Source organism: Phytophthora sojae (genome assembly GCF_000149755.1).
Source record: "Phytophthora sojae unplaced genomic scaffold PHYSOscaffold_1, whole genome shotgun sequence".
Taxonomy (NCBI): Eukaryota; Oomycota; class Peronosporomycetes; order Peronosporales; family Peronosporaceae; genus Phytophthora; species Phytophthora sojae.
Genome location: NW_009258115.1, coordinates 5,954,285 through 5,977,199, shown reverse-complemented (window position 1 = coordinate 5,977,199; position 22,915 = coordinate 5,954,285). Strand labels below are relative to the sequence as shown.

The following is a 22,915-nucleotide window of genomic DNA, read 5'->3' as shown; positions in this document are numbered from 1 at the left end:
TCGAGCTGTGGATCAAGCAAAATAAATGATATAGAAGATGGGATTCAGCTTCGAGATCGAGTGTACGCTGAGACGTACACTGTAGAATGGCTAGGACTGCGAACGCGTGGTAGAACGCCGAGCAGCAGTGGTGTTGCGGTGGAAGCTGGGGGCCTTATTCTCCGCCCATCATGTTGTAAATAATCCCCGCAACCGTTGCAACGTCGCCCTTGATCGAGCGGTCGTTGTCGTTAAGGGATTCCTCCAAATACTTGATCCCGGTCTCATCGTGCTTGTAGAAGACCCAATCCGAGAAGATACCGAAGACAGGAGACGCTTGGATGTCTGTGTCTTCGTTATCCGCAATTGCTACGTCCATCAGCACCAAGTCTTCTGACTGAGCTCGCAGCTGGTCTTCGCGTAGACACACAACGACAACCACCTTACGCTGCTTCCGCGTCAACAGTAGATCCGGCTTCCACCAGCGAGAACCACCTCATTCGTGAGCAGTGGCTTCATTTTGGTACTGCAGTTCCCCTCGAGGAGCGTGGCGACAGCACCAAGAATCGTCGTGACGCTATGCTGCAGTCGTCTCACTGCAGTGGCTCGTTTCGTCGACCCGAAAGCCTTCCCCTCATCCTGCAGCATGGTGACCAGCTTCTCGATGAACGTCTCGTCCAGTTTCTTGACCGGAAACGCCGCCTTATCCTCTTGCATGAGTGGGTCGTAGATCTTCTCCACATCTTCCCACTCAAGGGAACTGCTGACGACCCCGTGCTGATTGTCATCACCGCGTCTGCGCTTCCCCGTCATTTTGCCTTGCCTAGCATGTTTGGTTATTTTGGCCAGCACTTGGTTGAGCTGAAGTCGACGGTCGGCAAATGGCGACAATGGATAGCGCTCCATTGGCAGTGTTAGCGCCGTCGAGGTCGGCGATCCAGACGCCACTGGTTTCTTCAACGGCAACGAAGTCGAGGTTGCTGAGGTGGCTGGCTGACCTCGACTCGGAAGTGGACGCGCCCTTCGCTCTTGGTGTTGGGGAAGAGCGAGGCGATGGAGCGCGAGTACTTGATCTTGTGCCTGGGAACAGCAGCTGCGTCCTCCTCAAGAGGCCAAGTGCCGTCTTCGGCCTCCAGAGAGAAAATCTTAATGTCGAGCTTCTTGCAGAGCACTAGAGTGAGTTCGATGTACACTTCGTCCCGAAGCCTTGCGCCCAGGTCGTCGAAGTTGATGTCTTTCCGTACGAACGCCGCGATAGAGGAATGTCAACCGACCTCGCTGCTCGGAAGGCATGGAAAAGAATGGTTGCCTAGAGATCAAAGTTGTGCACTTGAGTCCACGAGCGCAAATTCTGAAGTGAGCAACGATATCTCTCAGGTGCAGGCAAAAGAAATCTGGCGGTGTATGCGGTCATCCAGATAGACTTCAAGTGCAGTACAGATGGTGCAACTTCAAGTTCGGCTAAGCTTGGTGAAGCGACCAAGCAACACAACAACACCTTGACTACATGTACGAAAGAATGCACTACGTGGATTACGTGGATAGTCGGAAACCAAACGACATGCAAATGTACACGCAGTAGAGCTATCTAGCCACCCACAGAGAACCACAGAGAGACGGAGGCGAGGTCATCGGCAACAAGCGCAATGGTAACGTGTTGAGCAGGCGACGAAAGCCCACCGGGGTCCGTTATCTACAGCATGCGCTTACTGCTTGCCGCTTTTCTTCTTGGCGGCCTTCTGCATCTTGACAGCCTGCACGTTCACCTTGACGTCGCGGGTGAAGGGCAGGTAGGTGACGCCGCCCATGAAGGGCACCAGCACCTCCGGGACCTTGACACCGTTCTCGTCCTGGTAGTTCTCTAGGATGCAGCACACCGTACGCGTGGACGCGCAGAGCGTCGAGTTGAGCATGTGCACGTACTTCTTCTCGCGCTGGTTCTCCTTCTTGACGCCGCAACGGATCTCCATGGCACGCGACTGGAAGTCCGTGCAGTTGGAGGCGGACACGAGCTCGCGGTACTCCTTGTAGGCGGGGAACCACGCCTCCAGGTCGTACTTCTTGACGGCAGCGTTGTTAAGCTCGCCAGACACGATGTTCACCACGCGGTACGGCAGGTTCAGCGACTGGTAGAACTCCTCGGCGTGACGCAGCATCTCCTCGTGCATGGCAACGGAGCTCTCCGGGTCCGTGATGCAGAACTGCTCCACCTTGTCAAACTGGTGCACACGGAAGATGCCCCACGTGTCCTTGCCGTGCGAGCCAGCCTCCTTACGGAAGCAGGTGGAGAAGCCGCCGTAACGCAGAGGCAGGGAGCTCTCGGTGATCCACTCGCCGCGGTGGTAGCCGCAGATGGGCTGCTCGGAGGTGGCAATGAGGTACTTCTCGTCCTCGCCGATGACCTTGTAGAGCTGCTCGTCGAAGTCGTCGAGCTGCGCGACGGCAGCCATGCCCTCCTTGTTCATGAAGAAGGGCGGCTTGAGCATCTTGTACTGGGCCTTCATGAGGAAGGACGTGGCGTACGACATGAGCGCCTGCTCCAGCAGGAAGCCGTAGCCCGTGAGGAAGTAGGCGCGGTGGCCGGCCACCTGCACGCCGCGCTCGGGCTCGTAGCCGTCAATGCGGTGCAGCACCTCGTGGTGGAAGTGCAGGCCGTCCTTCTGGATGGGGGCGCCCCACTTCTTGACCACAATGTTTTCGTCCTCGTTGCTCGAGACGGGCACGGTCGGGTCCACGACGTTGCCGATCTTGGGCAGCTCCTGGTCCACGAGCAGCTTGAGCGCGTCGGCCTCCTTCTTCTTCTCGGGCAGCTCGGCGGCCAGCGCCTTGCGCTCGTCGCTCAGGGCCTTGAAGTCCTCCTTGGCCTTGCTGAGCTTCTTGATCTCCTGCTGCAGCGCGTTCATCTTCATGCTAATGGTCTCCACCTCGCCCTGCTTCTTGCGCCACTGCTCGTCCAGCGCGATCACCTTGTCCACGATGTCCACATCCAGGAAGCGCTTCTTCTGGTCGGCGCGCACGGCGTCCGGGTCGCCGCCACGCTCGGGACGCAGGCGGTTGATATCGATCGGCATCTTGGCGCTTGGCTTGGCTGTGGGGTGCGTTGCTTTTCCACGTATGCCGGGGAGCGGGAGCCATCGACGGCTCTGTCCCAAACGTTTGGTCGCAAAGTAAACCTAATTTCTGAAAAAAAGAGTCGCATTTTTGCATTTCATTTTTTATCGAACAGAAATCGGGTCGAGTGGGCGATAAAATTTTTAATACCGCTTTGGGGCTGGGGACTCGATATCCGGGACAGTCGTAAGAATACGCTGGACCAAACCGAGCGGAAATGACAGGGCTTTCTAGATCCGGCGTTCCAAATTATTTGAGACCCCCAGATTTAGGTTTGATTCAACGTCCTAATTCATAAAACCACTTCAACTGCGCTTGACGGCTGTTGTCGCCGACGCGCCGCGACGTCGCGATCATAGCAACGTGCCGCGCTGGTGGTGACGTTCTTGCGTGGCGGCGAAGCGGTCCACCACCGTGTTGGCGTTCGTGGCGCCCTTCGTGAGCGTGGCCAGGTACGAGACCAGCAGCGCGTCGTTGTACTCCTGCGTGAACGCCGCGTCGAAGTGCTCGGACGTCATCGCCGGCAGCTGGTTGCAAATGCTCGAGATGTGGCGCAGCAGGTTGTGGTCCAGCGGCGCCTCGCCGTTCTTCATAGCCTGCAAGAAGCGCAGTAGCACGTCCACCTGCCGGTCCAGCATCTTGACGGCGTCTCGGACGTTGCCCAGGTACGGGTGCACTGCACCACGTCACAGCAAAGCATCGGATGAGAAACCGCACCCACAACGATACTGACTCAACCCACGTCGGTGCACTTACAGGTAGACTTGCTGGCGTCGCCGATGGGTGCAATCTTCGAGATGTGGTCGATAGCGATACCCTCTGTCTCGGACGTGTCGATCTTGAAAGGCGCCTTGACGAAGATCATCTTGGGCACGCCGTTCAGCATGTGCAGCTCCGACTCGAACAGCGAGATCGGCAGCTTCTTCTTGGTACTCGGACCCTTGGACTCCGGGTCCAAGATCATGAACAGCGGGCTCTCGTTGAACTCCATCACCTGCACAACGACGCGAACAAACGTTTGTCACTCACTCAACTATCCAGCAGCACACCTTCAACTCCGCTCTTACCACGCGGTGCACCGCCAGGTCACTGGGGAGCACCTTCGCACCCACCGTGTACCAGCCCAGGAGCTCGAAGCCCGGGAAAACTTGCGAGACTACAGACAAAGCACAGCAAAGCAGCGTCAGAATCTACGCGGTTGTATGCCAGAGGCGACAGCATCCATCCGCGTACACTGCTGGATGCGCGAGGTGAGGAACTCCTTGTCGATCTGGATCTCTCCGCTGCTGCCGACGTCGTACTTCATCTCGAACGAGTCGTAGACGTCCACGTCCAGCCCCTTCTGGATGCCGAAGAGCGCGCCGATGACCTGCGGCGCCTCCGTCTGGCTCAGCTGCGAGTTGCACTTCTGCCGCGTCTGGTGGTCGGCGACGTTCACGATCACGAGCGGGTGGATCTGGATCTGGCGCTCGCCGCCGCCGGCGCCGCTGTCCTCGCGCTGCACCAGCATCTCCTCGTCCTGCTGCTCGGCGCTCGTCATCTCCGTGTCCTCCATGCGGCGCGAAGCTCCTCCTTCTTCCTCCTTGATGCGCCTCGACTATCGGTCGATCCTAGAAACGTTGGTGCGTAGCGTGGACGGAACCGTCTTATAGCCTAGCCCAGTCTGAAACAGTGTCTCGATCTATAAAACTGTCTTTCCGACTAGGTAGGCTATACGACAGTTCTCGAAATGCCCGTCTCTACACCGTGGTGTAACGATTGTGTACCGCTCTCGTTGTCGGTGTGACGTTCGGTACGCGCTGACTATTCCGGCCGGTAAAACGATCGCGCTCGTTGAACAGACCCCCAAGGACAGTGCCGCGCTAAACCAAAGCGAACCCCCCCCCTCGCCTCCGCCGCAGGACGTGCAGCGCGTCGGATCCCTCTGCAGCACCGCGAGCCCAACCGCCAGTCAGTCAGGCCAGCAGCATGAGCGACCAAGTGTCCGACGACCTGCTCTGGTCGCTAGACGTACGTGGGAAAGCAACCGCTTGATGGACGCGTTGCAACTAAGCGCCTACTGCGCATTATTAATGGAAAGGACTCTAACCCGAGTATGTATGCATGGTACTACGAGCAGAACTTGATCAAGAAGGATGCCGGCGCCGACGTGGAGGCCGACGCGGACCTCGTGCGCGCGAGCTTCTACACGCAGGACAACATGCTGGGCTGCTCCATGATCGGCAGCGACCTGGTCTTCGGCCGCCGCGAGTCCGTCAAGCTCGCGCAGGATGACAGCCACGCAATGGGAGGGTACGGGCGACCCACGGGCTTGATGGGCTACGGCATCGAGGAGGACGAACTGGACGACGACGTGACAATCGAAGAGCGCATTCCCGCCACTTTCAGCGCCACGCAGCCCAGCAGCAACATCAGCTACCCTCGACACTCGTCGAGCCAGCACAGCTTCAGCGAAGACACGGACAGGTCCTTCTCGTTTGCGTCCGAGGAGGAGTTCAACATGGGCAACATACCGGCGCCCTCGCCGCATCGGAAACAATCGACGAGACGAATGAGTGATGGCGATCAGGACACATACGAGCAGCGCATCGAGGCGTCGCTTGCTGGGTTCATCACCCAGTCGCTGAATATCGAGTCGCGCATGGCCGCGGAGCAGCTCGCGGACCGACCGTTTACGATGAGTGATCTTGCGCACTTCAACCCGCAGTTCGGACGGGATATTTATCTTAAACGTCTAGGACAGAGTCTGCAGGAGCAGGAAGGCGAAGGGAAGTCCCTCGCTTCGTATCGAAGGTCTACTCTGCAGCGAATGTCCACGCCGTCGGACATTATTCGGCAGGGGTGGATTTTGAAGCGCGGCGAGGTTGTTCCAAGCTACCGGAAACGCTGGTTTACGCTGCGTCGGATGCCGCAAGGCCCGATGCTGACGTACGCCAAGGACAACACGGAGGGAGCACCGTCGAAGATTATTGATCTCAGCTCGACATCGCGCTGCCTCGTCGTCACCGGCAAGAACGCGAAGGAGCACGAATTCAAAGTCATGACATCGGCAGATTCCTCACGACGTGAACACTGCATGGTTGCAGCCTCTGGCTACGAGATGACGCAGTGGGTGGTTGCGATCCAAGCTGCAATTAACTCGGGAAATTGCTCGACGTTTGATGGGGCGACCGACTTCCAGCAGCTTTGGCATGAAGCAGGAATCCAGGGTTTTTTAGTTCGTTATGGTGTGCGCAAGTGCAGCTCGCGGAATCGACTTCAAACTCGAGTCCTCGAGCTTAACTTTGCTGAGCAGACACTCACGAATTCGCGGCGAGGTGAGACGCTTACGACATTTCACTTCACAGACATTCGCGGCATTTCGGCGAGTAGCATACGCTCGAGCGGTGAGGAGCATGGGATTAGTATCGACTTCCACGGTCGACACCGGTCCTGGCCAATTTTCTTGGATTCTGTGGAGGCTCGAGACGATTTGTTCGCGATCTTGCAGCGAATTGTGGACAACGTGGTGACTGGCGCGGACCTGGAGAAACGATCTTCTCGCTTGACGCTGAAGACTGGCCATCTCGAGACGAAAAACGCGGGGCCCCACGCTACGTTGCGCGGCCGGTTGTTTGTCTGTCTTCATGAAAACTGTATCGTATTTTATCCTGCGGACGGAGACACCACAACGCGCCCGTGGTATGTCATCGCCTTAAAGGGACTTCGACTGTCGGTCCGAGAGGAAAAGCGGATGCTTTATGTTGGTCGGCTGGCGTTAGGATGCTCGTCTTCTATTGAATGTCGTGCCTGGTATGATGCCATTTCTGCGGCTATGGTTCTACCTTCAGAGATCATCGAAATCGAGCTGAAGGAGAGAGCGAAGATCCGTGGCGTCTTCCATGCGTGTGTGTCTCGGCTGCGAAAATTGCTCAAAGCAAAAGTCACGCCCGAAACAAATGGACCGCCGAAAGACCAGAAGACGGTTAACCTGATGATCACCAAGCTGTGGGAACTCGTGTTCCCGGGTGAACCGTTCACGTCAAACACCGATCCGAAGTGGTTGGAGATTGGCTTCCAAAGAGGAGGCCCGGCGTCTGATCTTCGGTCCAGCGGTTTGCTTGGACTCTACTGCTTAATCTTCTTTGCTAGCTTTCCTTCTAGCGAGTTCCAGCGAATCCTGAAACGCACGCGGCATGGTGTGAGCGAAGGCAACATGAAGAATTATCCTCTTGCGATCGCGTGCATCAACGTCGCATCACTTTTGACTGAGATTCTCGGATTGGGTGATGCCGGCACGCACTCCGAGGGCTGTTCTGTGAAGGCGATGGAGACATACAGTCTTTTTGTCGCTCAGAGCGTCAGCAAGTCGAGATCATCAATTCGACCGAACACATTCTCATCGTCGCGGCCATTAAGTGAGTATGATTCGTGGGAAGAAATCGTCGATGAGCCGCAGAACCACGTCTTCGAGACTATCTTCTGCCTGCTTTTCCCGGTCCTCGACTCGCTTTTTGTTGAAATGGGAGCGGTAAGTCGGCTCCTTTTGTATGATCATCGTATCGGTCATTCACAGTTCTAACGTTCTTCTGTTTGCATTTCTCGCTAATAGGGATACATGGAGTTCGGCCAAGTCACGATCGCGTTCCGACGCCGAGTAAACGAGATTTTCAACGCCCAGCCAAGGTCACTGAAAGAACTTCAAAATCTGGCGAGCGAGCCGTGCACAGGTACCCTTGCTGTGCCAACGGTGTTGGCACCTAAGCAGCACAAGATCAGCAAGCTTCGTATGGGCAAGAAAATAGTGTAAGCGGGTGGTATGTAACCACGACGAAAGTAGCCGAGTTCATCCACCCCACATAGAGATTTTGAATTGCACCGCAATAGAAATGGTATGCAGTTGCAACGCATGACTTCCAGCTGTAACACTACACTTTTCTTCACGTCAGGCCACCCCAAACTCCACCACCACCAGTGCCACCAGTGCTATTTGATCGCGGTAGCTGGCTCGACGGGGTCCGATGCAAATGCAGATGCCGGCCCCTTCCGCGACCCCCGCCTCCACCCCAGCCATGGTGCTGGTGATGCGGAGGTGGCTGTCCACGGTGCCCGGATCCTCCATGATGCGCGGTCGTCCGAGCCAGGAACCGCTCCCACGAAAGCTTCATCTCACGTAAAAGCTGAACGGATTGCTCTTTTGCACGTTCCAAAGCCTGCACACACTCGCAAAGGTCAGGAACACGTTTCCAGCATCCGCCCAAGAGTTAAGAAAAACTTACCGCCTCGTTTGTGCTGGTGATCTGGATGTAAGCTTCTGGCAGTGTGCGTGAAGACACATCCCGGCCTTTGCTCCATTTGCTTAGTGATTGCGGCCACGGCCCGAAGTACCGCAGTTGGGCACATGCAATAGCCTCGATCTTCTTCAAGTGAATGCCTCTCTCGCCGAGTAACTTTCCGGGAAAATTAAACTTGCGTGATATCAGCGCCTCCGTGTCAACGATGTCATACACATTGACGCGCGCGAAAAGGTGGCCTGACGATACGGTTCCCTCAACGCTGTCACCACTCAATATTGCGTGCTGCAAACCGTTGCTCCCACCACTAATGGTGCTTCCACTGTCAACTTCTCCCATCTCATCCTGCTCCAATGCCGAAAGTCCAAGCTTCTTCATCTGTCGACCCCTGTCTTCTAAGGCTTTGCCTTCCTCTTCATTTCCTTGCAGTCGCATACACTTGCCGATTTGCTCTAGTTTATCCAAAGGTTCAGAACAATTTCTTTTAAGCGACAAGTTCAAGTTGTTTTTTTGGAACGATCGATAAACTTACCGATACAAAAGCCGACGTCTCGGGTATCTGGGAAAAGCTGCTGGCGGATATCTTGCGCTTTCTTGTAGGCAGCAATTGCCTCTCCATATCGTTTCTAGGGAGAAGCAAAGATTTCACGGATGCAAGTGGTGACGTTAAAAGTGGACGCTACAACCCCGTTAAGCTGCAAAGTTCGTACCTGGTCTCGATACACGCGTGCAAGATTGATGAAGATGCGCGCGGCACGGGGACTGATGTCATTAAAGTAACGATCCGTGATCTGTAGAGCTTCCTTGATATTTTCTTCTGCTCCACGCCAATCTTTCTGTACTCAGAACACAGAGGATAAGCTACACACGAACTAAAAGATACCATGTATAACAGTTCTCGCTTGATACGCACCGTAAGTCGCTTGAAATTGCCCATGTTGTTCAACGTGGCAGCTGTCTCAAAACTTGCATTACCGAGTCTGCTTCGACGAATCCTTAGTGCTCGCTCATACAGACGACCGATTTCTGCCCGCTGGGTTGCTAACTCCGCCTCACTGCCATCCAAACAAAAATGTTAGACCATCCGGATCTTTAGTACTCGTTGCAAGTAGCCGTCGTACCTCAGTTGCTGCGCTTCAAGCTGGTTGGAGAGATATAGCGCGAGATTATTTAGCGACTGTGCCACCTGAGGGTGATTCTCGCCGAGCGTTATCTCGCGAATTTTGAGTGATTGGCGATACATGCCAGCGATATTGGGCCCCGCTTCTTCCTCAACGCCTGCACCTGTCGCACCTTTAGTCGCTCCCGAATTCGCATCTCTCTGGCTTGGGCTCGTCATGCTTTCGCTACTTGTACTGGATCTGCTCGGGCTTGGACTTGAATTCGAGCGGGCACCTCGCTGAGCACCACCGCCACGCCGCCCTCCACTTCTACCTCCTCTTGCATACCGCTCTCGAGATTCGCGGGCATCTTCCCGTAGTGCGGCCGACGGCGATCGACGCTTTCCTCCAGTCGGGTAGTTCTTGTAGAAGTTTGCAAGATTGTTCAAACTCGTTGCGTATTCCGGGTGATTTTTGCTTAGCACCCGACTGCGCATTTCAAGTGCCCCCTTTAGCAAGCACTCAGCGTGTTGCAGCAACCAAACGTTGTGGGCTAAGTATCCCCAACGTGTGCTGAGGCAAATGCCAAACTGATTCAATACCTCAGCAACTTGTGGATGTTCTGACCAGCCCAGCACCTCGCGTTGCAATCGTAATGACTCCAAATAATGGTACTCTGCGGCAACCCAGTCTGTAACATCGCAGCACGCGTAGCCGAGATCTGTTAGCAGCAGGGCCTCTAGTGCGATAAGCTCTCGGATTCCGACGCATGTGCAGCGATCATGTGCCGCCGCGGAAGCAGCCTGAGGTTGTGGTTCCTCGAAAGAAGGTAGTTTATCCAGCAGCGACAGCTCACGATCGAACTTGGCCTCTTCCACATCCCACAGCAACGCGGCAGGGTCGTTTTCACGGTTACCACAGGTGCAGTGTAGCGAACGAGTCTCTCGTGATAGTTGCAAACACGAGGACACCACCTGAATACGGCGCCGGGGCTCCACACGTGCACGGAAAATAAAGCGGCAACGCACCACAAGGTTACTATAGAGCAACGCGTCCACAATCGAGGAGTTGCTGAGCCCAGCAAAACCTGCAGGACGCTGACCACTTCCACTACTGCTGCTATCGCTTGTACTTGGACCAAAGCTACTGCTGTGTCGTTCGATGGTCGGCTTGGGCAGTGCTCCATCACTCACTGAAAATGTTGGTTCGCTATTCGATCTCATCGTACTTGTTGAACTGGTAGGCATTTCTCCAATCTGATCACTCACGATATCTTGTTGAACGCGACAGTTGCTCTCGCGCACCTGCTCAATGCTTTGCAGCGTAAGTTCATGGGCAAGCCGCATTGCAGATTCAATATTTGCTCGCTCCTTGTCAAATAAGGCCAAGGTGCCTTCGAATCGGTAGGCGTGCGAGGCCTTGGCGACAATCATGCAATAGTAGCGAACAAAACGTCGCTTCCAAGTGAGAAGTAGCTCTTTGCCCAGCGGAATGCTCATTGGAGGGGCGCCCATCGATGCCGCCACAAACGATGAACCAGAAGTTGAGGCAGGTGCGCCATCAGCGAAACATTCATCCCCCATTTTTCCAGCTTCCTCCTCGGCAAAAAGCTGCACGAGGTTATGCATACGATAACGGTTCGTTTTTGTATCAAACTCCACTAGCGACCACTGGTGAAGTAGTTCAAGAGCAACGCTGGCCGAGGGAACACTCACTTCTCGAGCTTTTGCCTCCTCGTCGCTCTCTAGATCCAGCAGATCGTAGCTGTCATTTGTCATGGCACCGTCGTTATCGAAACCAAAACCATCCATGTTCGAAAGCTGAGAACCGAGACTACGCACGGAGGAGGCATCATCATCCCGGCCACGACTTCGGTTGCTCTTGGCGTAAGCATCGGCAGGAAAGTACGAACTTGAGGAGTTTGATGTGCTCGTTGTTGCGCCAGCGGAACCACTCAGACACGAAGACATCAGGGAATAGCTGCTACTCCCGGCCAATTTCCCAGCAGTATTCTGCTCCGTTAACACACTGGATAACACTGCTTCAGCAGCTTCAATCTCAAAACTTCCGCGAAAGAATCCAAAGGCCATGAACGCTAGCCTCAGCGGCTCGTCTAAATGACAAAAAGATGAGCGGATGCAACGGTCCACGCACTCCTTGTGCCCAACTTGGTTGAGTTCCCGGATGGTCTCGAACCGGTGGTCATCGCGCTATACAGCATTACAAAAGATTAATACACTTATGTGATTCGCATGTCGGCAGTTTTGAGACCACTCACCTCCAAATATTCGATCATGCGCTCAGGCGTGACCGTCATTCGTGCGTTAGCGAGAGCCCGGCCGACCACACGAATAGCTAGGGGGAGACATCCACAGATTCTTGCCAACCGTTCAGCTAGTTTGGCCGAACAGCCAGGAGCCACGAGGCAGAGCAACTCTGTCTGTACCGTATCGCAATGCGAAGAGTGGTTGAGTAAGTAAGACGTGCCTCAACGACAAAAAAATCAAAGCATGACTTACCGCCGTGTGCAACGGGAGCTCCGAGATTGAAAGCGAGTATGGTGTGACGCTGGGGATATGCAAATTTCGCCTAGAGGCAAGCAGCAACTTCAAATTTGGGGCAACCGATATAAGCTGGTGCAGCAGTTCTTCGCCCTTGTTTTCATCCTCATCCAGCAGCTCTTCAACCTTGTCTAGCACCAGCAAACAGTTCTTGGTCCTGTAGTACATTCAAGCTCCTGTTAGCCATTTCAAACCCCCACTACTGTGATACGCATAAAGTATACAGAACTCACCCTAACTCCGCAAATACTTCTTCGTTAGTGTCTGCTGCGGGCATCCCAATACTCTGTGCAATGGCATAGCGCACAGTTGAGAGTTTCTGGCCTTCCAGATCCACGTAAAATACACCGTCAGGAAACATGCGGCGGCTATGCACGAAGTGCGCGACTGAGATAATGAGAGAACTCTTTCCGATTCCTGGAGCACCTAGGCACGCCGTCACGGCGTTTTCGCGTAGCGACTTGACCATAAGATACGTTTCAGTGTTACGCCCGATGAACTGGCCGTGCATGGACGGAATGTTGGATGGGTACCGGGGCGTGTAGTCCCGCAGCGAGCCATTTGGGATGTCTCCGAAGAGAACCACGTCATGCGAAGCCGCTCCAAGAAGCAGAAACTTGCTGGACTCGTCGTGCGGGAATGCCAACGCGTGGCCCTTGCAGCAACACTGAGTAGCACTGTGTTGGGAGTGACGTGAACCATCCCGCATCCATGTGCATGTCGGTTCGTGGAGATGGCTGTGCGTACAAAATACAAGGAAGTTAGTCTGTACTCGAATACAAACAACAGCAGCAGCAGCAGCAAACAACTTACGCGCAGCAACAAGCAGCTCGTTTCTGGGTAGGAAGAGCGCGCACCGCTCCCTTTGCGATCTCGAACGCTGTCGACACAGTGTGCCCATGAAATAGCGACAGGTAAAAATGTTTGGCGAACATCGTCGCCGAGGCGTCCACCACGAGAGAATCCGAATGCACCGCCACGACATGAGGGATCCCAGCGTTCAGGAACACAGACGCGACCTTCTGGCTATGACACGCATTGACAAACACAAGCTTTACATTGCCGTCCAATGGTTTGGGTCCAGCAGCAGCAACAGTCTCGGACGCCGTGCCTCTCTTCATCTCCACGGGTGTCGCGCCGGGCACTTGCCGGTCCCCAGGCGTGTGACCGGAGAACATCAACTGCCTCAACGCGTCGGGCGTGATGAGGTGCGTGCAGCCGGCTCCATCCTCGAAGCAGAGCGCGGCTCGTTGGCCCAGTCCGTGGCCGGAGAAGTGCAGCACCGTGCACTTCCACGCCGTCATGAGGCTGCGCAGGATGTCGGCCGTGGCGATGTCGAAGCGCACGTGGATGGCCTTGTGCTGCACGTCCGTGAGCAGCGAGTTGCTGATCTCGCGGCGCTCCGCCTCTAGGTCCAGCTTCTCCATGGGGTAGATGCGGTGGCGGCTGTCCTTGATCACGAGCGGCGCCGCGTGCAGCACCACCAGGTCCAGCGCGTTCTCGTCGCGGGGCAGCCAGGCCTGAGTCGAAGCTGCTGTCGATGACGCGGACGCATCACCCGAAGAAGAAGACGGAGAAGGAGAAGACGACGCAATCAGCGCCTGGATGGCCTGCGCGATCCGCACGCGGTCCCCGAAGGCCGCGATGCCCAAGTCGTCGCGCAGCGCGTTGCGCGTGAGCTCCGGGAGGATGCTGCCCGAGATCTTGTTGGCGGCGAAGAGCTCCACGTGCTCCTGGAAGCCCTGGGCGCCCAGCCAGCGCCCCACGTCGGCGCACGACCAGGACCTCCAGGCCGCTGTCGCCGGCGCCGCCTCCATGTTTGAAGTGAAGTGGAGCAGGGTAGTCACTAGGCCATGAAGTGTACCTATAGGTTAACCTTGTGAAATGTATGGGGATGTATTGAAATGACTGCTATTATTGGTCTCAGAAGCATCAGAAAAAGCATCAGATCTGAGTCTATAGTTATTGTCCATCCATTATTGCTGCGATGGCGACGCCAGCGGCTGGAGGCAAGAAGCGGCCGCGCGCCGACTTGCTGTCGTCGCTGGACGCGGCCTTCGCGACTGCGGCGCAGCCTGCAGCGTCCAAGTACACGGCGCAGGCGGCGGCGCAAGCGGCGCCCAAGGGCAACAAGCAGCAGGCCTACCAGCATGCTAAGCACAAGCGCAAGGACAAGAAGCGCAACAAGGGTGGCAATGCGCGTGGAGGCGGCAAGGACGCGGCCAAGCCAGCGGCTAAGCAGGAGAAACAGAAGGAGGAGAAGAAAATTGACTCGCTCTACGAGAAGATTGACGCGGAGCTGCTGGCTATTGGGCTGAAGGACTGCTCGCTGGTGAGGAAACTCTGGGATGGCACCTAGATCTATCTATTGGAATTGCACTGCCGCTGATGTATGTTGCCCTTTGTGTTGTGTTGTGTTCTCATTGCAGCAACCGAAGGCCAAGATGTTGAACAAGCCACGGGCGCTGCACGAGACGTTTAAGAATTATCTGGAGTCCGTGACGAAGGGCACGAGGGCTGGTGCCAATGCAGTGGACAGTCTCAAGAATAAGGTGCTCAGTTTGGACAACCCGATCAAGACGAAGACTACTGAGACAGCCGAGAAAACGATTGCTGCAGAGAGCAGGAAGCAGACGGCGAAGCTGCTGAGTGCGCGTCGTCGGAGAGAACTTGGCCTGCATCTGCTCAGCGGCAGCATGAAGTACAACGACGCCAAGCAGCTCAACGATATCTGGGCGCGGTATGTGCGTCAGATCATCGAGAGCGAGCTGGGCGAAGTACAGGCCGTAACGGAGGAAGCGCAGCGTTCGCGAAATGCGAAGCTGCAGACCAAGCTCAAGTATTTGGATCTCTCCGGCTGTCCGGTTGAAGGTACGTGAGCTACTTCAGCTCCTCCTAGACAAAGTGACTGTGCTTACAGGACGTTTCTCTCCTCTTATATTGTAGTGGTGCAGTCGCAAAACCCGTGCAATGTTGGCCTGAGCGGTATCGTCGTCGCGGAGACCCAGCAAGCAGTGCAGATCTGCTGTCCTGCAGCATCAGACGATGAGGATGCCGACGGTCCCATCCGCAGTACGTATCGTAGTGGCGTTTCAAGTTCATACACATTTTCGTTGCTAATCTCTCTGTTCGGTGCGGTTGCAGCCCTAGTGAAGGCGGACTCGCGCTTCAAGGTCCGTTTCGACCCCACCCGGACCCTGCTCCTCGACGGAGCTTGGCTCGCGGAGCGAGCTCAAAAGCCGTCAGCTTTAGACTTTGGCACTTCAACAACACTTCGACGCAATGTAGCCATGTTGTAGAACATGATCTCCTCTTTAAGTGCACCCACTGAAATAAGAGCATAATCTGCTGTATAAACCGTTGCACCAGCATCATGGGCGGCGGTAGCATCGCCGGTCTGCTGCTGCTGGCCGTGGCCTTCCACGCGCTGTGCGTCCTCAGCATCTTCGACATCTACTTCCAGTCGCCCGTGGAGTCTTTCATCCCGAGCGCCAACTACACATCGTCTCCACCGGCCAAGCGCGTCGTCATCTTCACGCTCGACGGTTGTCGTGTCGACAAGCTCTTCAAGACCGTCGCTCACTACGCAGACCGCTACGACGTCAGCCCTGACAGCTCTGCGACTGCGCAGTTCAGTTCCAATAGTCGCACCCCGTTCCTGGGAAATGTGATGCGCCATCGCGGCAGCTGGGGCGTCTCGCACAACCACGCACCGACCGAGAGTCGACCGTGTCACGTGGCGCTGACTGCCGGAATGTACGAGGACCCGCACGCCGTCACCAAGAGCTGGAGGCGGCATCCAGTGCCCTTCGACTCGGTGTTCAACCAAAGCAGCAACGCCTTCATCTACGGCAATAAAGACGTTGCTCCGATGCTGGCGAGGCATGCGCCGCAAGCTACGGAGGAGCACTACACGGCGAGAGAAGAGGTCGACATGGTACGGGAAGACACGACGCTGCTGGATGTGTGGGCGTATCGGAAAATGAAGGAGCTGTTTGCTCGTGGGACAGAGGCGAAGGACCCGGAGCTCTACAGGAAGCTGCATGACGACAAACTGGTGATTTACTGCCATTTCTTGGGCACAGATTTGACGGGGCCGAAATATGGGGCCGATTCGAGGGAATACCTGGAGAATATTGCGGTGGTTGATGAATTGATCAAGAAGACGGAGAAAATGATCGACGAGTACTATGGAAACGACGGCCGTACTGCGTATGTGGTCAATTCGGACCATGGAATGGATCTGCGTGGAGATCATGGTGACTTAGATCCTTCGAAAACCCGAACGGCAATTATTGCGTGGGGTGCAGGTGTGCAGGGGCCCATTACAACAAACAAGCCTGACCGCGGAGGGTTTGCAATTGACTTACCTACTCAATCAAGAATCGAAGTACAAGCACGATTGAGAGCTCAGGAAAAGGAAGAGGAGATCGCAGCACGCGAATGGGCGTCGATGGCAAATTTTACGCGGAAGGACGTTATGCAGACGGACGTGGCTGCGCTGATCAGTGCACTAGCAGGACTTCCTTACCCTCGTAACTCGGTGAGTGTCTTGCCATTTACATATCTACCCGAGAACAAATACCGCGCTGTCGCCTTGCGTGCAAATGCCGAACAGCTATACCGACATGCGCTGCGAAAGGAGGAAGTGAAGCGTGCCCATCGAGGTTTGTTTTTTGTGCCATACTCGCCTCTTCACCACCGGGTACTTGATCTTGAGGCCAGGATGGACGAAGCCCTTGACAAGGGTAAGAGTCATACGATTCATCAAGAGGCTCATCGCGTCGTCGAGGTTTCTAGCCAGGAGATGATTGAAATTTGCCGGAACGCGATCGTGTACTACCAGACGTACGACTGGTTGTTTTTGCTGGGATCCGTCGTTCTGGGCTACTTTGGCTTAGCTTTCGTCGTGATTATCGCCTACCTCAATCCTCTAAAGTTTCGGCTGCGGTGGCTGTTGCTCCATACGATCGACATCAAGCTCGTTGCTGCTGCGGGCGCAGTGATGTGGTGGCGGCTTCTTGCAGATTCACCGCTGACCCACTATCTCTACGGACTGTGCCCCCTTGTCTTCTGGAAATTCGCTTGGGGTCAACGCACTACATTATACGCGGCGGTAGTATTTCCTGGACAAGGATCGTGGTGGCAATGGAGTGCTGGACTTGCATCGATTTTCCTGTGCCTAGAGCTTGTTGTCCTCGGCTACCAGTACCGGCCAAGTTTTAGTCTATTGTTCGTTCTACTTGCGATGTGGCCGTGGGTCGGTTCTGGTAGAACCCTAAAGTCTGCACGACGTACGCACCTGAAAGAACGTTGGAGGAAGTTGATGTCGTCAAGTTTCTGCTGGTCAGTAAGTTGTCTTCTCCTCGCTATCTTCCCATGTTTGCCGAGTAATTATGACCAGAGCACGCCTTTCGTAGGAATCGGCGCATTGTTGGTATTAATCTTTGCGTTCGTCACGATTCGAAGAGTAGCGCCAGCACAAGGGGGAAGTTTCCGATGGAAAACGATACTTGGTTCTGGAGCAACACCGGTGCTGTTTGCAGTTCTCACTTTTCACTGGACCGACAACTATTTGCAAAACAACGACACCCCTCCATTCACCCTTGTGGTAACAAACTGGGTCGTTGTCATCTTGCCCCCGGCCTGGTTTCTAATCCACGGGAAATGCCAGAGTAAAGCGAGTGGATTGTGTTCGCCCAACCTAGAAAAAGCTGGTGATCTCGAGCGGCAGCAGCCAGGTGAAGATTCCCCAAGCTTGTTGGTTATGAGGCTTGTGAAGGTGCAGTTAGCTCTCGCACCAGCTCTCACGTTGCTTAGTTCATCGTACGAGCTTATGTTTTACGTGGCGCTATGCAGTGCTCTCGTCAGCTGGCTGTTACTGGAAGTAAAGCGAACTTTTGCTGCAGGAATCTCTACAAGTCGCGAGGTTCAACGAGCTTTGCTGTTGTTGTTGTTCGCCCAGATTTCGTTCTTTGGCACAAGCAGTGTGGCGGGTATGACCAGTTTTCAACTGCCTTCGACTCGGCGGTTTTTAACAGAACCTGATCCTTCGGTAGCGCAGGCTCTTGTGGTCCTGAAGCTTTTGATTCCGTTCGTGGTTGTTGGCTGTGCTTTTCGGCTCATCCTCCTCTTGCCCTCGGGAGCAGTATCATCAAGAGAAAAGGAGTTGCGGGGGAGTTCTTGCTGGGTCTCGCGCTATTATCTGCTAGCAATCGCTTTTGTCGAGTTGCTGGCTGTGCACTACCTCTTTCTTGTGAACAATGAAGGCAGCTGGAAGCAGATGGGGAACTCCATCGCGGAATTCTGCATCATCAATGGCCAGGTAGTCCTATTATCGACCATCGTGCTGCTTGGTTGGGTTTTCGTGAGCGACTTGGAGCCAAATGACAAAGGATACGAATTAGTGGAAGCAGAGGAAGATGATGAGAAGGTTCAATAGAGTAGAACAAGTTAAAAAAGTAATGCCAAGAAGATGAAATGGAGTTTCTCCTCAAATGACTTTGCTCGCGAAGAACATTATTTGCATGTAACAAGCTGTGCCCACGAGAGCTCCGAGGCACGGAGAGAAGCCACAAGCTCTACGTTTTCAAGTGCCAGCGAATATTCGCGGGCGACGCGAGCTTTAGCGTTTGCATGGACCACCTTGCAGTCCAAGCCACTTCCACGCAGTTGATACAGGTGAACTCGTGCTCGGCCCAGCTTCAGCACGAGCAAATTCCATGGGTCGCTCAAAAACACCAAGTTCATGAGCATGCGCTGTGTGGCCGATGCTGAGCTTGTAGCTATCCTATCACCTCCAGCAAGGTTCTCCTCTTCGTCGTCGTCATTGCTTGAGCCCTGCTTTTGGTCAGCGTTCCGATGGCTCCGTTGGCTTACCCACGGTGTAGTGTCAGTCAACATAACTAGAAGGGGCCCCAATAAATCGTCATCCCAACTCACTGAAAGGCAGCTTGGCTCCCAAAGAGCACCGGCGCCACTTGGGACGGCCGAGCGAGCGAAGAAGAGCGGATCAGGGACCGCATCACCTTTTGCCCGAGTTTTCCCCTGGTTAAAACTTGTAGGTTTGACCCATCGACGCCGGTGCCAGCGTACGAGCGCACGCACAACTAAGATAACCACCACGTAGATCACAGCTGCAAGGGCGACGGCGAGCATATCACTGTAAACGCCTTCGAGGTTCATCTTCCAGGCATCCAGCGTCTCTGAGCGCAGCAACATGAAGGTCGGGACGGGCTCCACTTCATTCGCCTCCAGAATTCTAGCGTCACGATCGTCGACTGCTATTCCTCCATGCGCCACAAAAGCCACAGCACCTAGTGCCAGAGCTGGAAGTAAGTGACCACGCACCCCTGAGACGCCATGGGAAGGAGTCCAGGCCCCCGCTGAGGTTTGCAGTAACGCGCGAAACCTTGCAAGCAGAGCCATGAGCCAAACGCAGCGCATATGCACGGCTAGCCAGCGAGTCAAGGTCGATAAACTTTCCGTCGTGCTCTCTCCTCCGTCATCTTCCAGCTCGTAGAATATCAAACCGTCGATGATATGTGCACTAGCGTAGCAGAGCACGGGTAACCAACTGCCGTACACTACGACCTGACTCGGAACCGCAAAGAAGACACGCAACGTCCGCTTCAACCTTGAAGTGTCCGAGCTCGTCGCGAAACTCATCGTCTTGTTCACTACAGCGTAGCAAGCGAGGAGCAGACAGAGTAAGCGTACGATGACATACAGCTGACCAACGAATCGTAACGTGGAGGCCAGAGAGCTCCATTCGAGAGCATCCGTGTAAAGAACTTTGCCCTCAACGCGCTCGTCAAACACCACTGAGGTCTTACAAACACCATCGTCGGTGCAGTATCGGATCCGGTAGAGCGCCACCACATTGTAGATCTTGTGAGCCAGCAGCACTGCGCCACCCAGTCTTGTCAACGGATCCGACTCGGCTTCAACTAGAGTCACGTCGAGCTTTTGGTTCTTACCGAGACTAGCTTGCAATGCCGCAGCACGTGACGACACGACCTCCCAGTATGGTTCGCCCTGTGTGCCATCAACCGCCACTGCAGCAGCCCAGGGCTTCTCGCATAATAGAGGACGATCCAAGTCGTCCACGCACAGATCGACTCCAGGATTTTGCGGATCTAGGTCGGTGAACGTCGTAGCCCAAACGCTGAGCCAGTACTTGTGGTCCAATAAATTCCGCGACAGAAAGCTGGTGCTGCTACTCGCAGCGGTGGATCCGGAAGCTGCACTGCTGGTGCCCGTCCAGCGAGCCTTGGAGCGTGCTGCGAAGCACACGCGTTGAGGGAACGCGCTCAACTCCCCTCGCGCCATGATCGCAATGCCCTCCTCCGTTTGGGCGACGTTCTTGTAGCTCGTAGTGCTCGGCGCATTGGCCGCCAACGCTTCGACGAGGGTATCGAGCATGCTGAACACAGTCGTGCTAGGCAGAGTATCACCGCAGTTGCTGCTGTACGAGGAGTCCGCGGAGTGGACACTGAGAAGGCATTGCGGCCAGGAGGAGTCGAGCTTCGAGGATCCGTCCAGCAGGTCACGAACTGTGCGAAGACCATAGGAGCTTGGTGCAAACTTGTACAGAGCCGTCGGTAGATCAGAAGAGCTGGCAGAGACCCCGTCGACTGTGGTCGTGCCGTTCCGATAGACCGCGCGACTCGGCAGTGCAGTGGGTCCGTACACTGTGAAGACGTTCGGCTCGATCTGCACGAACGGAAGTGTTTTGACGTTGAATCCTCCGCGAGGCACGTCGGACACGAGTAGCGCGTAGGCGAAGAGCGCTAGCATGACCCGGATCACAGTGGACCGATGCAGCCGCTCGACGAAGTTTGCAGTCTCGCGCGCACCCTCCGGATGCATCGCAACCAGCAGCAAGGACGAGCGCTTGCGCTGCCAAGCGTTGTCAGTGGAATTGATGGAGGACGCCGTCCTCGCCGGTTGCGGGACAGGGCTTTTGCCGTTGAAGCTGGACGCCATGTCGTGGTCCTGCGGAGCCGGTCGCTTGTTTGGTGCGTGCTTCGACTCGGGACCAGCCATGGCTAGGCCCAGCGAAGCGAAATGCCGATAGCGGACGACTGTTCCGGTTAGCGGTTTCGATCCGTGGCAAGCGCTGACCTTGCATGAGATACTGTGGCCGTATCAATATGACCATTGCAGTAGCCCTCCCTCCCAGGGCATCCCTGGCAGTGCTCGGCACAACGTGAGCGAGTATCATTGACTGTGATTCATATGGTACTTGAATAGCTACATGTACAGTATGTAGATGGCTACACTGGCCGGTGCTGCCACCATCGATTTTTTCCTACCGGCCACGCCAGCATGGCCTCAGTGAGAGCCCCTCAGCTCACCGCCAACCAAAGGCACGCCTACCCATTCATAGAGCCCCCCCCCCCGGGGAAGCGGACTCCGATCGCTAAAATCCACCAAGCGTGTGACTTGTTGCACGCCTTGCCATCTGTGGGTTTGAGTCTGGGTGTATGGGTTCAGGCGCTTTTTCTGCCAATCATGTCCCGTAATCCACCAAACTCAGGAAGCAACCTGAACAGCCATTCCCAGACTCGCCGACACCTCGACGCCGCCCACCATGAGCATCGACTGGTCGCTCGACTGCTGCAACGACGAGCAATTCCGCTCCATCTTCCTCATCATCTGCTACGCCGTCGTCATCTTCAAGCTGTGCGTGGGGCCACCTCGTCGATGGTATAATAGCCTCCATCTGCTGACCTCGTTCTCCTGTAGATGGCGCGTGTCGATTCTCCACCCGTTCAAGATTCTGTACGTGCTTCTTCTTAATTGCTGCTGAGAAATGAGGAGTTCTGTTCACTAACGGGGGGGGGGCGCTGTAATTGCTACAGGACGGTGTTCCTGCACGAACTGGGCCATGCTACAGCTGCGTGGCTCACCTGCGGCAGCGTACGACTCATCCACCAAGCCTTGTTGCTGCTGAGTAAGAGAGAAACTTACTTAAGTAATGTGGCTACATGTTGCAATGGTTGCAGGTTAAAGGGATGGAGGTGCACCCGGACGAAGGCGGCGTGACCAAGACCGTCGGGGGGTTGCAGTGGGTCATCCTTCCCGCTGGTTACTTGGGCTCGGCGGTCTGGGGCATGGCGCTGACCATCGCGAGTGCTGACAAATTGGCGTCGGAGATTGCGGCGGGCGTCCTCATCTTCTTCCTCCTCATCTTCATCTTCTACGCGCACAACGGGTACCTGCGGATCCTCAACTTCTGCTTCATCCTGCTGCTGGCGGGCTTGCTGGCGCTGAACATTTGGACGACCTTCGACGCGCTGCAGTACGTGACGCTCTTCCTCGGCGTCATGAGCTGCCTCTTCTCCGTGTACGACATCTGGGACGATCTCATTTCTCGCCGTGTGAACGAGAGCGACGCGTCGGTCTTTGCCAAGATGACGCACACTTCGAGCCGCTGCTGGGGAGTTATCTGGGGCCTCATTGCGCTCATCTCGCTCGTTGCAGCGGTGTATTTCAACCTGCTTGTAGCCCAGGACACCGGCGACTCGATCACGAACATCTCCGACGCCTCCACCGGTACGAAGGTCGCCCTAGCTATCGCTGTGGTTATCGTGGCTCTTTCCGTGCTGCATACCGGATTCACGCGGAGGTGTATGCTGCGGAAACGCGAGGGGTTCAGAGACTACTTCGCTGCGTAAGGCTAGGTATAGTGATGATCTACTGAATCTTCTACTTCTCGGTGCCTTCATCATCGAGTGCCGAGGGACTTCATAGGACAAGTTAGAGGCGCTGTAGATCATGGAGCAAATGATATTCTGCATCGTTACCACTCTGTGCTCCTCGCTAACGATATCGATCTATACACTCACTACCTGCGCTCAAAGCGCACGCACCTTATACTACTCTT

General features: G+C 55.3%; 8 protein-coding genes across 8 annotated transcripts; 3 read left to right on the top strand and 5 right to left on the bottom strand.

The window, feature by feature from the left end:
• Positions 1-154: 154 nt before the first annotated feature.
• Positions 155-1,272, bottom strand: PHYSODRAFT_321973 (hypothetical protein; the record flags this gene model as incomplete). Its single annotated transcript, XM_009517285.1, has 4 exons — positions 155-454; positions 535-933; positions 978-1,213; positions 1,254-1,272. The coding sequence occupies 4 exons, from the start codon at positions 1,270-1,272 to the stop codon at positions 155-157; spliced, it is 954 nt and encodes a 317-aa protein (XP_009515580.1).
• A 212-nt stretch (positions 1,273-1,484) lies between these two features.
• On the bottom strand, positions 1,485-3,081 carry PHYSODRAFT_537011 (hypothetical protein). The gene has a single exon (XM_009517284.1). It carries the CDS (start codon positions 3,048-3,050, stop codon positions 1,686-1,688), a length of 1,365 nt encoding a protein of 454 aa, XP_009515579.1. The 5' UTR covers positions 3,051-3,081; the 3' UTR covers positions 1,485-1,685.
• A 244-nt stretch (positions 3,082-3,325) lies between these two features.
• PHYSODRAFT_353509 (hypothetical protein) lies at positions 3,326-4,669 on the bottom strand. Its single transcript, XM_009517283.1, has 4 exons — positions 4,324-4,669; positions 4,158-4,246; positions 3,847-4,084; positions 3,326-3,766 (listed from the first exon to the last, which is right to left on the bottom strand). Exons 1-4 carry the CDS (start codon positions 4,643-4,645, stop codon positions 3,444-3,446), a joined length of 972 nt encoding a protein of 323 aa, XP_009515578.1. The 5' UTR covers positions 4,646-4,669; the 3' UTR covers positions 3,326-3,443.
• Positions 4,670-4,918: 249 nt separating this feature from the next.
• PHYSODRAFT_552030 (hypothetical protein) lies at positions 4,919-7,879 on the top strand (the record flags this gene model as incomplete). Its single annotated transcript, XM_009517282.1, has 4 exons — positions 4,919-5,100; positions 5,210-7,270; positions 7,427-7,600; positions 7,682-7,879. Exons 1-4 carry the CDS (start codon positions 5,059-5,061, stop codon positions 7,877-7,879), a joined length of 2,475 nt encoding a protein of 824 aa, XP_009515577.1. The 5' UTR covers positions 4,919-5,058.
• A 130-nt stretch (positions 7,880-8,009) lies between these two features.
• Positions 8,010-13,841, bottom strand: PHYSODRAFT_309201 (hypothetical protein; the record flags this gene model as incomplete). Its single annotated transcript, XM_009517281.1, has 12 exons — positions 8,010-8,282; positions 8,349-8,815; positions 8,896-8,989; positions 9,074-9,199; positions 9,277-9,418; positions 9,485-9,626; positions 9,720-11,673; positions 11,742-11,903; positions 11,983-12,181; positions 12,258-12,761; positions 12,838-13,544; positions 13,650-13,841. The coding sequence occupies 12 exons, from the start codon at positions 13,839-13,841 to the stop codon at positions 8,010-8,012; spliced, it is 4,962 nt and encodes a 1,653-aa protein (XP_009515576.1).
• Positions 13,842-15,397: 1,556 nt separating this feature from the next.
• On the top strand, positions 15,398-18,466 carry PHYSODRAFT_470590 (hypothetical protein; the record flags this gene model as incomplete). Its single annotated transcript, XM_009517280.1, has 3 exons — positions 15,398-17,274; positions 17,344-17,457; positions 17,518-18,466. The coding sequence occupies 3 exons, from the start codon at positions 15,398-15,400 to the stop codon at positions 18,464-18,466; spliced, it is 2,940 nt and encodes a 979-aa protein (XP_009515575.1).
• A 77-nt stretch (positions 18,467-18,543) lies between these two features.
• Positions 18,544-20,895, bottom strand: PHYSODRAFT_474879 (hypothetical protein; the record flags this gene model as incomplete). The annotated part of the gene is made up of 1 exon (XM_009517279.1): positions 18,544-20,895. One exon carries the CDS (start codon positions 20,893-20,895, stop codon positions 18,544-18,546), a length of 2,352 nt encoding a protein of 783 aa, XP_009515574.1.
• Positions 20,896-21,634: 739 nt separating this feature from the next.
• PHYSODRAFT_353508 (hypothetical protein) lies at positions 21,635-22,842 on the top strand. Its single transcript, XM_009517278.1, has 2 exons — positions 21,635-21,810; positions 21,891-22,842. Exon 2 carries the CDS (start codon positions 22,017-22,019, stop codon positions 22,704-22,706), a length of 690 nt encoding a protein of 229 aa, XP_009515573.1. The 5' UTR covers positions 21,635-21,810; positions 21,891-22,016; the 3' UTR covers positions 22,707-22,842.
• Positions 22,843-22,915: the final 73 nt, after the last annotated feature.